Source organism: Elephas maximus, chromosome 23, assembly GCF_024166365.1.
Source record: "Elephas maximus indicus isolate mEleMax1 chromosome 23, mEleMax1 primary haplotype, whole genome shotgun sequence".
NCBI classification, from domain to species: Eukaryota; Metazoa; Chordata; class Mammalia; order Proboscidea; family Elephantidae; genus Elephas; species Elephas maximus.
In genome coordinates this window covers 55,101,841-55,118,315 of record NC_064841.1, presented here as the reverse complement: position 1 = coordinate 55,118,315, position 16,475 = coordinate 55,101,841, and the positions used below count along the sequence as shown (strand labels likewise).

At 40.9% G+C, this 16,475-nt stretch overlaps 1 protein-coding gene across 4 annotated transcripts in view; it reads right to left on the bottom strand.

The window, feature by feature from the left end:
- Positions 1-16,475, bottom strand: part of TNFRSF19 (TNF receptor superfamily member 19) — a 112,399-nt gene that overhangs the window by 48,749 nt on the left and 47,175 nt on the right. For all 4 annotated transcript variants that reach the window (XM_049867156.1, XM_049867159.1, XM_049867158.1 and 1 more), the window contains exon 5: positions 8,874-8,959. In XM_049867156.1, the coding sequence (XP_049723113.1) occupies positions 8,874-8,959 (86 nt within the window). The remainder of the gene's footprint in view (positions 1-8,873; positions 8,960-16,475) is intronic.

Below are 16,475 nucleotides of genomic sequence, written 5' to 3'. Positions count from 1 at the left end.
CTGTCTTTAGGTTGAATTTGTACCTAAGTCAGAACAGTTAGGTATGGTTCGTATCTAACATCAGTTAGTCAAACATTTGTCTTAGTATATAGTACATAGTATACCTTTTTATGCATAGAAAAAATTAAAGCGTTTCCAGATACACTAAAACATCTTTAGCATAATAATACAGTAATGATAATAATGTTTTAATGCATGTTGCAAAGTAGCGTCCATTTGTTATTTCAAACCATTTTGTATGTACCTCGAATTTTGAATATACAAGGCTTTTAAAAAGGCTTTAGAGGTCTTAAAAAAAAAATTTTTTTTTTAACTATGTTTTTTTTTTTTTTTTAACTATGGGTTGTACTTAAGTTGGACATTTGTAATCTGGGACTGCTTGTATTTAAAAAATCAGTGCTATAAATAGAAAAAAAGATTGGAAAGAAAATCACCAAAATACTACGTTTTATTTAGGGGACTACTGGTGCCCCCCCTTTTTTTTTTTTACTAAACTGTAAACATCTTTAATGACCAAACACTACTTTTAAAAGTTTATTTTTAAATTACTTTTATTCATTATTTAGAAGGTACTTGATTTTAAACTTCTTAGGGGAAATAATGCCTTTTTTAATAATCCAATTTATTACTTATGATTTATTACTTACTGTTAACTGTTTTCTGATAGGATCAAGCTGAGTAAAATTCCTAAACTGTTGCCGATCAGTGTAGCTCCTAGCTTTTCTTTCCCCAGCACAAACTGACCTCTGATCGCCTCTCTCTGTAGAATCACGTGGCTTGTTTTACAAAGCCCCCGAGGACAAGGCAAACCGAGGTTAAACATACTGAAGTAACACTGTACTCTGGTGAAAACCGCTTCAAATTTTTTCAAAATCAGTTTGTTTCAACCACAGTGTTTGTTCGAAATAAAGTAAACATTGCTAAGAGAAATCATACAGAATCTGCACTTCTTATCAGACCTAGGGCAGGATATAAAAAAAAAAAAAGGGCAGGATATAGTTCTTCTAAAATGTCTTGTGTATTTCTATTTCTTCTTCATGTCATGTAATCAATGGGCCCACACTCTTCAGAAGTAAACACACAATGAGGAGTGCAAGCCTGAGGCAGTGGTTTCTGTATAAAGGGTGCCTTTTATCTGCAATTTACAGTAATGTCTCTAATCAACCCTACGCTCCATGCCCAAGGAGCCATTCTCACAAATTAATGTCATTAGAGACCTGACAAAGAGGTTAGAAATGGACTAATAACCGATCATCATCACAAATTCATCATTATTTAGGGGCTGAGGAAGGGGCCTGGGTGGTGCAAACAGCTAATGCACTCGACTGCTAACCCAGAGGTGCTTTGACGGCTAAGATTGTGTGTCCACTGGGCTGGGCCTTGATTCTCAGTGTTTTGGCAGTTGTATAATGTGATCACTTTCCTGCTGGAATTTGATACGAGATCACCCCCATGATGGAATCTGCTGAGTGGTACCAGAAGGAGTGGGACCTGTGGCAGCTCACCACCCCCCTCAGCTTTCATCTCTCCGCCTTCCGCCACCTACTTCCTTCCTGGTCGCCTTGCAAAGGTTGTTGGCTTGTTCTGGATCAGAAGCTGTCTCTTGTCTGACCTCTGGCTCTTGGGACTTGAGCTAGCAGTTTACTTGTCCATCTTGGGATTCGCCGATCTTCACGGCCTGCGAGCAAGAGTCCTTCTCCCCGACCTGCCTGTCTTGGGTTCACCAGCCCCTGCAGCTAAGTGACTCAGAAGAAACCTTGTGGTCTTGCCTGCCGACCTTGGGGATTCCTCAACCGTCACAACCTGTGAGCGGGATCCCTGGTCTCCAACCTGCTCATCTTGGGTTCACCAGCTTCTGTGGGTCCGTGAATCGGGAAAGGATTCTGTCCTGATCCAAGGACTTGGGACGTTCCAACCCCTACAATCGTGTCACCTGTTTCCTTAATAGAAATCGCTTTCTATATATTTATATGCATTACTGGTTTTGTTTCTCTAGAGAACCCAGCCTAAGACAGGTGCCTTAGAAGAAAGCCTGGTGATCTACTTCCAAAAAATCAGCCATTGAAAATCCTACTGAGTTCTACTCTGACACACATGGGGTTGCCATGAGTCGGGGTCAACTTGTCAGCAAGTGGTACTATTTACACTAACAGGACAAGGCCGGGCCAAGACTTGAACTCAAAACTTCTGACAGTAGGTCCCATCCAGTTTTCTACTCTGCTCTACTGCCTCTGTTAAACACCAAGTTTTTGAGGTTCTTCTCAAGACTGGGCTTTTTATAGTTGTACTGATGCAAATACAGAGTAAAGAGTTGTGAGGGACAGAAACTTCTTTGTAGTTTTTGAAATAATTTTGCAGGAAATACAGGTGTACTCTACAAAGAGAGGAAAACTTACATTTGGACAGTCATGATTACAAATATCAGCTGTAGAGGATTTATTTTTTTTATGATGCCTGAGTTTTAACCAGTCCCCCATTTACTGTGGCACACTCCACACGCGGTGCTGTTTAAACCACTGCATCTGCGGAACGCCACCCTCCAGGGCTGTCCTGGGCCATTTATCAGACAGCACTCCCCAGGACAGGCTAGGAGACACAATCTAAGCACCCAAAAAGCATAGCATGCCAGAAGGAGCAAGGAAGGGAGTCAAGATATTTGAAACCCTGCTGGTTGCCAGATGCTGTGATAGGCAATTTACATATATTAACTCATTTACTAAGGTGCCCTGGTGACACGATAGTTAAAGTGCTCAGCTGCTAACTGAAAGGTTGGCAGTTCAAACCCACCAGTCACTTAGCTGGAGTAAAGATCTGGCGATCTCCTGTAGCCTAGGAAACCCTGTGGTGCAGTTCTATTCTGTCCTACAGGGTTGCTATGCGTCAGAATTGACTTGACAGCAACAGGTATCAGCCCATTTTACAGAGGGAGAAACCTAGCCAAGGGGAATTAAGTAACTTGTCAAAGTCACACCAACCACAAGCCAGTCTGGGTGCAACTGTGGAGAGCTGATAGAAACTTGGGAAGTTTTCAACCTTGTATTTTCTGTTGTTTGCTTTGTTTTCTGTTAAGTTTAGTTTGCTTCAGGTATTATATAAGAAAACTATTTGTGCTCATTTAAACTTAATCTTGTGTTATTAGCACTTAGATAGCTATCCTTAAAAAAATATGTTTATAGCTTGTATATTATTGTTGTTGTTGGGTGCCATCGAGTCGATTCCAACTCAGACTGCCCCTACAAGACTGAATAGAACTGCCCCCTAGTTCCTTAGGTTGTAATCTTTATGAGACCAGATGGACAGGTCTTTTCTCCCATGGAGCTGCTGGTGGGTTTGAACCAGGGCTTCCTATAGCTTGTTACAGGCTACACATTTTGGGTATAACTTAATTATGCCTAGGGGGCAATCTCTGAGGTGGTCAGTGTGGACTTTGCAGCAAAGGTTTCTAGAGATGGTCATATGAGAAGCAGACCAATATTTCCCTAAGATCACAAACTTCAGCGGGACCCTTGACACAACTGGAGCCCCCCACAGCTTTCTCGAATCAACTTTCCCTCCACTGTCAGGAGGACCTCAAACATCTGTGCTCCTCCAGCCTCCGACTTCTTCGGCTCCTGCCTCACTCTTGGCAGAGCACCTTCTTCCTCCTTCACAGACAGAGCAGCCCTGTAAGCATTCTGCCAGCCACCCCCCACCCCACCCCGCCAGCAAACATGTGCACGTGCGTTCCTCTGCCCTGTCCTCCTCTCCTCCCCTCTGCTCACAGCAGGGACCTCGCCCTCCTCCATCTGAGGCCAAGCCCACTACCTCTGCTTTGGGGGTCCTTCCTCAGCTGCTTCTCAGGGGCCTGAGGTTACTGACTACTCTTTTGTTCTCTCCTATAAAATAGCCAACCTCTCTCAACTGGATCCTTCCCTTCAGCCTTCAAACATGCAGATGAGTCTCTCAACTAAAAAAGAAACTAAAGCAAAAGCCCTCTCCGGTCCACACATCTCCTCCAGCCACCGCCCTACTACTTCTTCACAGGCAAACATCACACAGAGCTGTCTGCAACTGCAGTCCCCACTCCCCTTCCCATCTCATTGCCATTACCAACGAAAACAGCTCTTGCTAACGTCATCTATGGCCTCCACAGGGCTAAATCATCCAGTGGGTGTTTCCAGTGATGATTGCAAACAGCATGTCACCTTCACCACGGCAAACTGTATCCACCACACATGACAACCCCCTCTCCTGATTTTCTGCCCAGTTCTCTGGGCCCTCTTTTTCTTCTTTCCAGGCTCATCCTCCTCTCTATGATTCTTTAGATCACAGCTCAAAAGTCACTGGCGCAGGAAAGCCTTCCTTAATGTCAACACCCCTACGTCATTTACCCACTATCCTTTCTTAGAGCACCCTGTAGCCTCTTCACCCTAGGACTGATCATACAATCACAATTTGCATGTATTTGAACACTGTTTTCACCTGCGCAATTATTTGACAGGTGTCCTGGGTGGCGCAAATGATGAAGCATTTGACTACTAACCTAAAGGTTGGAGGTTCAAGCCCATCCAGAGGTGCCTTGGAAGAAAGGCCTGGAGATATACTGAAAAATCAGTCGCTGAAAATCCTACGATGCACAGTTCTACTCTGACGTACATGGGGCCGCCATGAGTCGGAATCAACACAACAGCAATGAGTTCGGTTTGGGCTAGTTATCTGACAAGTTTCCCACCCACTGGAGCTCTGTGAAGGAAAGCCTGAAATCTAGTTTATCTCCACGGGGTCCCCACGGGCCCAGCCCTGTGTCTAGAATCAGTGGGCACCTACATATGTGTTAAATGGGTAAATGCAAAAGGCTCTGCTCACCAGATGATGGAATCTGACTAGACCACTCAGATTCTTTCCTTTGGGAGGTTGAACAGGAAAGCACAGACCAGAACAGACAGTGGGAAGTGTGGGGAGAACCAGTACGAGTACCAGTTGCCATGGAGTTGACCCCAGTTCTTTGCGACCCCACGGGTGTCAGAGTAGAACTGTGCTCTGTAGGGTTTTCAATGGCTGATTTTTCAGAAGTGGATTGCCAGAACTTTCTTCTGAGATGCCTCTGGGTAGACTCAAACCCCCCAACCTTCCTGTTAGCAGCCGAGAGTGTTAACCATTTGCCCCACGCAGGGATTCCACGGCGAGACCTAAAATGGCGAGAACTAGAAGAAACAAAAAGAGTCCCAAAGACTGAGAAAGCAGCTGTGTCACATGGATGGCAGAGGGCCAGGTGGGGCTCAGGGCCTCCTGCCAGAAAAGGGCCACAGCCTCCAGACTCCCGAGCTGCCTTGGATTCTGAGGAAGGGCTACTCTTGGATTCCAGGAAGTTCTGACCTCTCTTCCTACCAAGCGCATCCTTGAAATAAACCCCAATACTTGAGGTAGTGTGAGCAGTGTCACTGTCTTGTAGCTAAGAGTCTAAATAATATAAGAAGAGCTCCTTGGGGGAAAAACAATCACTGAAGAAGCAGCTCTTTGTGGATGAGTTAAAAAGCCAAAAGTAGAGAAGAAATGAAAACATAAGGCGCCTTACAAAATTTCCCCAAAAGACTTCAAGATCTCTTTCGAAGAGATTAATTATATTCTGGAATTATTCCCAAGAACTGTGCCAAAGGCAGCAAAGCTTTTCTTTACAGAGTTAAGGATTACTGCTCACAAAAGACCCCAGACTGTCTTGCTTTATGACTTGAAAAGTTATTAACTGTGTAAACTGCATTTCTCATATTGGCAAATAATTTATTTTTCTTTCCTTTCTAAAGTTTGATACACGAAAAAATGTATATATATATTAAACCAGTTAATTTTCGTTTCAAAATTATAACTTACAAAGCACTTCATAAGACATTAAAAATTATTGGTGAAATCTATGCTCAAAGGCTAATTTATGGTGTCTAATTTTTTTTTTTTAATTTTAGTCACAAATCCCTGGTGGTGCAGTGGTTAAAGCACTCAGTTGCTAACCAAAAGCTTGGCGGTTTTAACCCACCAGCCACTCCAAGGGAGAAACATGTGGCAGCCTGCTTCCATAAAGATTACAGCCTTGGAAACCCTATGGGGTAATTCTACTCTGTCCTATACGGTCACTATGAGTCAGAATTGCTGTTGGGTCGATTCCGACTCATACCGACCCCACAGGACAGAGCAGAACTGCCCTATAGGGTTTCCAAGGAGTGCCTGGTGGATTCGAACTGCTCACCTTTTGGTTAGCAGCTGTAGTTCTAAACCACTATGCCACCAGGGTTTCCACTTTGTATACAAGAGACATGAAATGTACGGGTTGTAAGCGGGAAGTTGTTGCATTTGCTACATCTGGTTCCGTCCGCTACATTCTGTTCTCCAATCGGGATTTCAAACTCTATTATAACCTATGGGACCAAGGACATACATGTGGTCATATGTTGCCCAAGTGGACATTATGTGGCACATGACTGTATCCAAGAAAAAGGCAACATGTAGCCTATGATATTAGCCAATTAAGAGCAGATTAAATAGTTTGATTTTTCTTAAGAGGCAGTAAAGTGGTAGAAAGAGCATAAAATTTGGAGTTAGATAGACTTGAGTTTGAATACTGTCTGTGCCATTTACCAGTCAACAATGGCAGTGTCTCTGGACTTACAGTTCTCATTGACAAAACTGGGAAAATGACAGGATTATAGAGAAAATTAATAAAACACATAAAGCACTTGTATTGTGACTAATACATAATGAACCAATAACCAACCCAATGCCGTTGAGTCCACTCTGATTCATAGCAACCCTAGAAGACAAAGCAGAACTGCCCCATAGGGTTTTCTAGGCTATAATCTTTACAGAAGCAGACTGCCACATCTTCCTCCTGCTGAGTGGCTGGTAGTTCAAACTGCCGACCTTCCAGTTATGGGCCAAGAGCTTTAACCACCTCACCACCAGGGCTCCTTGAATATATAGGAGGCATACAAGATTGCATTTGTTAATTGCAATGATTTATTTGGCAAGTATTTACATATCATAAAAATGAGGGTCAATATACATTTCTATAAAAGTTAGAAAGGGTCTTAATTTTTTTGCTCTTCTATCTCTCCAAAAGAAAATTAGAAAGTAATGCCATTTGGTAAAGGGCACAATGGAATGGGCTTCACCATGCTATTCTTGGAAAGAGAAGTAGCATGTGATCTTACCAAATAATGCAAAAATTTTAATTAGTTCAGAGGGGACTTATGTCTTAGAAAGAAGCAAGAGGAGAGATTCCATGTGTTATGGACTGAACTGTGTCACCATAAAATATGTGGTGGCATCCTAACCCCTACGTCTGAAGATGTAATACCGTGGAGGAGGGTTTTCTTTGTTATGTTAATGAGGGCAATTCAATATAGGGTGTGTCCTAAACCTATTCACTTCTCTGGAGTTATAAACAGAGCAAGTCAGACACAAGAGCAAGCCCAACTGGGGGGAAGATAGATGCCAGGTGAAGATTACAGAGGAACAAGGAATATCAGGGCTACAGAAGCTAAAAGACATAGGATCTTTCCCCAGAGATAAAAGAGAGAGAGCCTTTCCCTAGAGCCAGTGCCCTGAACTTGGACTTCTAGCCTCCAGAACTGTGAGAAAATAAATTCCTGTCCTTTAAAGCTAAAAAAAAAAAAAAAAAAATTTTTTTTTTTTTAAAGCTACCCCTTGTGACATTTGTGTTTAGGCTGCTAAAATACCGCTCACTGAAAATTATATTAAAACAACTCCTAAATATAATCACCTATATTACCAATGCCTGCAGAAGGCCTAAGCAACTCATGCATGGGATAAACCAGCTTCCCTCACTCTCCCTCCTGAAGACAGCAGCTCTGTGTTCCCTTAAGCCCAGCTGACCAGAGCTCTGCTCTGGCTCAGACAAGCATGCCTTGAGAATAAGAAGCTCCCTTGCTGGGAGGCTCTTGCTCATTCCCTTCCTGTCTCATCAACTTTGGGCTTCCATCAGGTTTGTGCTTAGGATGAAGAAGACTGAGGAGCCATTCTTCTTCCTATACAAAATCAGAGCAGGTTGATATTAACTTGTAACAAATACCTTTTTATATCTAAGGAAAAACTATGGGTCAAATATTAACTAGTGTGAATCTAAAGTGGAAATAGCCCAATTTTCTAATTCACAGTGGTACAATGAAGCATGCACATGAGTTATTGTTCTCATCTACTGGTTAAAGGAGAAACATGAATAAATAAATGAAATAACTAATATTCATTAGGGCAGGTGCTTCATCTACAGAAAGTTCTCTGGAAAGGCAGAGAAGCCACCACAGAACAGTATCTGGGGATTACGAAGGGAAAAGATTTATATGGGTTGGTGAGGGCAAAGGAGCCCTGGTCGTGCAAACAACTAATGCGCTCGGCTGCTAACCAAGATATTGTAGATTCAAGTCTACCCAGAGGTGCCTCGATCTACTGAAAAATCAGCCACCGAAAACTGTATGGAGCACAGTTCCATTCTCTGAAACACATGGGGTCACCATGAGTTGGGAGTTAACTCAATGGCCACTAGTTTTTGTTTTCTTTTTTTTTGGTGGGGTCTCAGAAACAAAGCCATTACGATGGAACGCATCTAATGAACTGCAGTTTCCTGAGTTATATATCTTGAATAAAAGGTAAGAACTAGAATGGACCACTGCAGAATGTCTGTATTTCACTGCGATTCAAACCAATGAGCACAGTTTGCTGACTGAAGCCCACAATAAAAGGGCTTCAGGTCCTTCTGGAAAGCTTGATCAAAGGGTGCATACTCTGTAGCCCCACAGCGGAGACAGATTCTACTCCATCTGCCAAATGAAGGAAGTTTTTTTTTTAAGCCAAGAGTCCCATCTGCTTTTTGGGTAAAGTTCACTTACAGTGTGGCTCGTAAGGAGGAGGAGGATCTCCACAAGGTACACACTCCATGTCCTGGAAACCAACCAGCTTCGTCTTCCTATAAAATCTGGAAGATAAAGGAAAACAATCCTGTTAGTGCTTTCATCTAAGCTCACAGTTGAGCAAACAGATTTATGTCATAAATTATGGGCAGTCTCTATTAGCAGTTCTATGGTTTTAATAAAATGTACTTCAAAGTTTAAATATAATGTTGTTGTTGTTAGGTGCCATCAAGTCGGCTCTGAATCATGGTGACCCCACAGGTAACAGCATGAAACATTGCCTGGTCCTGTGCTTTCTTCACCATCATTGGTATGCTCCAGTGCATTTTTGCAGCCACTGTGTATTCTGAGTGCCTTCCAACCTAGAGGGCTTATCTTCCAGCACTATATCGGACAATATTCCATTGTAAATCATAGGGTTTTCCTTGGCTGCTTTTTGGAAGTGGATTGTCAGGCCTTTCTTCGTAGCCTGTCTTAGTCTGGAAGCTCTGCTGAAACCTGTCCACCATAGGTGATCCTGCTGGTATCTGAAATACCAGTGATACAATGCCTCCAGCATTGTAGTATCTTATAAAGACACATTCTTGAAGAAGCCCAGCTAAGCATGCTGTGGGAACTTGATAAATACCAATTTCACTTAACACAACGTTGGTGATTTCACTCAGTGCACACTTTGTCTACAATGGGGTGGGGGTGTTGGTGAGGGAATATAAAATCAGTGATCTTTGGCTTTTCTATTGTAATTTAAACTACAAAACACCGTATAAATAAAGTGCTGTTGTTGCTGTTGTCAATTGCCATTGAGTCAATTCTGATTCATGGAGACCCCGAGTGTACAGAGTAGAACTGCTCCATCTAGAAACAATCACTATTATTGTTAGTTGCTGTTGATTCTGAATTATGTTAACATATGTGCAGACGAGAACCGTACTGGCTTTTGGAGGCAAATCATCAGGCATTTCTTCCAAGGAGCCTCTGGGTAGATTTGAACCACCAACCTTCCAGCTTAGTAGTCTAGCACCTAAAGCATGTGCACCACACAGGGACTCCCAAATAAAGTGCTAGTTTTTAAGATTTGGAATTCAGGGGCTAAAAAAGCCAAGGAAACCACAAAGGTATTTAGAAAATTTTAAGGCGAGAGTTAAACAATGTGGATCTTGGGAAGTCTTTCTAAGTATGCAGAAGCCTGGGAGTTAGAGAAGAACAGATTAAAGCTTTGACCACAAAAATTTTTTTAAAGATGTCCGAAGAGCAAAAATAAATAAGTAAATAAATAAAGCATCATTAGGATGGCTAATGAGCAAAATAAAATTGAAAAATATTTCTAATCATAGTACAGTTTACAGTCTATAACTTAAAATTTAAACATCCTTATGGCTAAAGTGAACACTGTAATTGAAAAATAGGCAAAGGAGTCCCAGACAGGGCTGGAGAAAAATACAGAACAAAATTCTAACTCACACACACACAAAAAAATTTCCAGACTTACTGGTCTGACAGAGACTGGAGAAACCCTGAGAGTATCGCCTCCAGACACCCTTTTAGCTCAGTAATGAAGTCATTCCTGAGATTCACCCTTCAGCCAAAGATTAGACAGGCCCATAAAACAAAACTAGACTAAACACAGGCCCAGGGGCAAGGATGAGAAGGCAGGAGGGGACAGGCAAGCTGGTAATAGGGAACTGAACATCAAGAAGGGGAAAGTGTTGATGTGTCATGGGGTTGGCAACTAATGTCACAAGACAATAATACTACTTGTTTAATGAGAAGCTAGTTTTTCTGTAAACCATCTAAGTACAATTTTAAAAAGTTAAAAAATAGGCAAAGCATGGTAATTCTCAAAAGAAGAACATTTCATAATTTAAATTTTTAATAATTAAAACTAAAGAGCATGATGCGATTACTTTTTTCACTTCCATACCTGACATTTTTTCCTTCTCTTTTTCTTTTTCTTCCCTTTTCTTTCTCCTCCCATCTAGCCCCATACACCACACCCCTTTTCATGCCGGCCCATGATGTGCCACTGCAGCTAGAGTGTACCTGGTGCTCAGGCCTGCCGCCACACCAGGCCCACACTGCCCCTTGTCTCCCACCACTCAACCAGCTGCTGAATGGTGGGGAGTGAGCCTGTACCACTCCCTGTCTGAGACCCCCACCGATAGGGTTGTGAACATTCCTACAATGCAGGACCAACATCAGGAGGCAGATACCGCCTGGCTAGTGTGCCCTCAGCCACCTTGCCAAAGTAGTGTATAGCAATGCAGGCTCACTCTACCTGCTGTTGCCCCATCTACTTGGACAAGGTGATGAGAGCTATCATACCCACAGGGGAGCAGGCAGCAAAGCACAGCTGGCCCACCAACCCTGATATAACAACAACAACAACAACAAAAATCAGGACAAATGAACATACAATCAATAAATAAAGAAAATAATACTGTAATGTCTCGGAGACAGCAGATAATATCAAAACATATTTAAAAAAGGCAAGATGGCTCCAGGGAATGACCAAAATAAAGAGTCAGATGACCCTCTGATAGAAGAAAAGACACGGTAACTACCTGATACGGCATTCAAAAGACTCTCCAAGAGATTAGGAAAGAGATCAAGGAAAACACAGACAAAAACAAGGGACAAAAGAAAAGACAAAATCATGGAAAACACAGAAAAAACCAACCTAAACATAGCCAAAATCAAGCAAAACACAGACAAAGCAAAAGAAGAATTCAGGAAAATAATACAAGAACAAACATCAAAATAAACAAGAAGTTAGAAATCATATAAAAACAGCAACTAGAAACTCAAAAGACAAAAAACAAAATTTTAGAAACGGACAACTCAATATAAGGTTCTAGGAGCAAATATGAAACAATGGAAGACAGAGTCAGTGAGACCGAAGACAAATAAAAGGACACTACTTTGAGGAAAAAATCAGAGAAAAGAATGGAGAAAAATGAAGAAAACCTAAGAAGTATATGGGACACAATCAAGAGCAAAAATTTGCATGTGGTTGGAGTTCCAGAACAGGGGGATAAAATGGAAAATGGAAGATTGTAGAAGATTCGCTGGCAAAAAACTTCCCAAATATCATGAGAGACAAAAAGCTGACCACCTAAGAAGCTCAAAGAACTCCATATGGGATAGACCCCAAAAGAAACTCACTGAGATATATCATAATCACATTTGACAAAGCCAAAGACAAAGAAAGAATCCTGAGAACAGCTCGAAACAAACAAAAAGTTACTTAAGTAGGAAGAAATAAGACTAAGCTCTGATTACTTGGCAGAAACTATATGAGTAAGAAGCCAATGGGATGGCAGATATAAAACCTTGAAAGAAAAAAAACTTCCAACCAAGAATAACATACCCTGCAAAACTCTCTCACAAATACGATGGCACAATTTGGACATATTCAGATAAACAGAAATTAAGGGAATTCATAAAAACCAAACCAAATTTACAAGAAATATTATAGGGAGTCCTTCAGTTACAGAACTGAAAACAACCTGAGTCTAAGACACAGTAGAGCATCAGCCAGATAGCAACCTAGGTAAATAACTCTCAATAATAAAACAAAGCTAAAAGACTTAAAACCGGGAAACAGGGATGTCAATCTGTAAATGACGACAATGTCAAAACAATAAAAGGGGGAATAAATGGTGTAGGTATAAAAGTTTCAAATGGAAAGGAAGTCAAGGTGGTATTGAGTAATAAAAGGCTGGCTCAAACTTAGGAAGATAAGGGTAAATTTCAAGGCAAACACAAAGAAAGTTAGCAAACCTTCTCATTAGAATAAAAAACATAAAGACTCAGTAAGCAAAATTTATAATGATAAAAAAAAAGAATATCCACAAACAAAAGAAACTCCACATAGGAAATAAGAGGAACAATGGAAATGTCAGCACCACAAAAAAAGCACAGCAATATGACAGCAATAAACTCATACCTATCTATAATCACACTGAACGTCCACGGCTTAAATGCACCCGTAAAGAGACAGAGGGTGGTAGAATGGATTAAAAAATATGACCCATCAATATGCTGTTTACAAGAGACACACCTTAGACACAAAGACATAAATATATTAAAAATCAAAGGATGCAAAAAAATATATCAAGCAAACAGGAACCAAAAAAGGGCAGGAGTGGCAATACTAATCCCATATAAAATAGATTTTAAGGCAAAATCAACCATAAAAGACAAGGAAGGACATTACGTAAAGAATAAGGGATAATCCACCAAAAAGACGTAACGTTAATAAATACCTACACACCCAAGGATAGTGCTCCAAAATACATAAAGCAAACTCTAACGGCAGTGAAAGGAGAATAGAAATTTCCATGATAATAGTAAGAGACTTCAACACACCATTCTCAGTAAAGGACAGAATGTCTAGCAAGAAACTCAACAAAGATATAGAAGATCTAAAGGACAAAATCAACCAACTTGACCTCATAGACAAATATAGAACACCTGACCCAACGGCAACAAAACATATATTCTTTTCCAATGGACATGGAACATTCTCCAGGATAGGCTGCATTTTAGGCCACAAAGCAACCTTCAATAAAATCCGAAACATCAAAATAATATAAAGCATTCTCTCTGATTACAATGCTGTAAAAGTAGAAATTGATAACAGGAAGAGGAAGGAAAAAAATCAAATACATGGAAACTGAGTAACACCTTGCTTAAAAACAACTGGATAATAGAAGAAATCAAATAGGGAATCAAAAAATTCCTAGAATCAAATGAGAATGAAAACACATCATACCAAAATCTTTGGAACACATCAAAGGCAGTGCTCAGAGGTCAATTTATAGCAATGGATGCACACATCAAAAAAGAAAGGGCCAAAATCAAAATGTTAGCCCTACAACTCGAATAAATAGAAAAAGAACAGCGAAAGAAGCCCACAGGCACTAGATGAAAGGAAATGATAACGATTAGAGCAGAAATAAATGAGATCGAGAACAGAAAAACAACAGAAAAAAATGAACAAAACCAAAAATTGGCTCTTTGAAAAGAGCAACAAAATCCAGAAACCACTGGCCAAGCTGGCAAAAGAAAAACAGGAGAGGAAGCAAATAACCCACATAAAAATGAGACGGGGGCCATTACAACAGACCCAACTGAAATACAAAGGAATTCTATAAAAAACTGTACTCCTAACAAATTTGAGAACCTAGAGGAAATGGACAAATTTCTAGAAACACACTATCTACCAAAAGTAACACAAACTGAGACAGAAAACACGAACAGACCCATAACAAGAGGAGATTGAAACGGTAATTAAAAAAAAAAACAAAAAAACTCCCAACAACAACAAAAGCCCTGGTCTGGACTGCTTCACTGGAGAATTCTACCAAACATTCAGATAAGAGCTCACACCAGCTCTACTCAGGCTATTTCTAAAAAAAAATTTCAGAGCATAGAAAAGAAAGGAATAGTCTTAAATTCATTCTATGAAGCCAGCATAACCCTGATACCAAAGCCAGGCAAAGATACCACAAAAAAAGAAAATGACAGACCATTATCTCTCATGAATATAGATGCAAAAATTCTCAACAAAACTCTAGCCAGTAGAATTGAGCATCATATCAAAAAACTAATACACTAAAACCAATCAACGTAATCCACCACATAAATAGAACAAAAGAAAAGAATCACGTGATCGTCTCAATCGATGCAGAAAATGCATTCGATAAAGTCTAACACCCATTCCTGATAAAAATTCTCAATAAAATAGGAACAGAAGCAAAATTCCTTGACATAATAAAGAGCCTCTCTACAAAACCAACGGCCAACATCATTCTCAACAGAGCGAGGCTGAAAGCATTTCTCTTGAAAATGAGAACAAGACGAGGATGCCCATTATCACCGCTCCTATTCATCATTTCTAGAAGTGACAGAGGCCTGGCAGAAGCAGGTTGTCCCTTCAGCACAGGGCTCCAGGTCCGTCTAGCAGAGAAGGGGCTGATGCACTGGGGCCCAGCAGAGGAGGTCATAGGCCAACCGACCACACTCTGAAAACAAAAAAAAAAGAGTAGCGGCAAGCTTTCACTGGCCTCCATTGACATTAGCTGGCAATCATGTCAAATATTTATTTAGTGCTTACTATGGGCTAAAAAAAAAAAATTTTTTTATGGGCTAAGCACTTTACATGCAGTGCATTTTAATCCTTCTGCAGGTTGTTACCAGGTGATAATTTTGTATACGAGGATGATGGCTGTGAGAGAAGCTAAGTAACTGGCCTACAGCTGTTGAACTTATTTGGGAACAAGGGAACAAATTGCTCTCTAATCGCTCAGATTGTGGGCACAGAGCAAGGGCGGACTATTTCCACATCCAACCTGCTACCGAGGACAAAACTGCTGGGATCCTGTTGGGGTTGAGCTTATGGGTAGCAGATAATTAGAGTGAGGTTGAGACTGCAGAGGATTCCCTGAATGGTGAAAACCATTAAAGCGCTCAAGCGGCTAATTGAAAGGTTGGAGGAATCCACTGAAAGGCACCTTGGAAGAGAGGCTTGGCGACTTGACCTGCTTTTGAAAAATCAGCCATTGAAAGCCCTGTGGAACACACTTCTACTCTGACACACATACAGCTGCCATGAATCAGAAATGACTCGAGAGCAACTGTCTGAGGCTGTAGAAGGCAGGAGTGGCACCGGGGAAAAATGCCCAACTTATGCCTGGAGTTGACATCTTTTTTTCTGGAAGCAATATGTGATTTGCTTATTTTTTTTAATCTCATTTTTCTTTAATTTTTCCTGCCTGTAGAATGGGTTTCAACTATTTGCTTTCTTCGCAGAAATGTAATCAAACTGGAAGAGAACTTGTAAAACACTCTGAAAAGGCCTGGCTAAAAGTCACCGAGGAATTATCGCCTGCCTCATATATTGAAGCTGGTTTCAAAAGGATGTAATAGTAAACTACTCATATAAATTGTTTAACATGTCATTCAAATGCCTATTCATTTTTAGCTTTCCCGAATATCAATATTTACTTAACGAATGAACAAACATTAACGAAACTAAAGCAGTGGGCTCAAATGACAATGAATGAGGGTAAGCATGAGGAACAATGCTTTGTTGGCATCTGGGGAGACGTATCCTCTCTCAGATGAAAGGGTGCTCCAGCCCCACACCCATTACGGTTCCCTCTGCTTAAAAACAGAGGGAACGGCTTTGCAACAAGTCCTTGGATCCTGAGCTCTTTCCCAGTCCTCTGGACACTGCCTAGCTTAGCACCTGCATCTGCTGTGGACACCTCTGTTCCAGCCCTCAGGTGAAGAGAGGATACACACACGGACATGCTTTCATCAAGGATTGTAGGATACAGACAGCAACGATATGTTAGACGTTCAGTTCATGTTTCTCGATTAGATTCACACAATATCAAAACTCTGGGCAATGATATTCACAGATATCAGCACATGTCTGAGATGATGGGCCATGACTTTTGTTTCTGTATCATGTTTATTGAGATATAGTTCACATATACAATTCATACATTAAAAATGTACATTTCAATGGCTTTTAGTATATTCACATAATTGTGTAACCACCGCTACAATTAA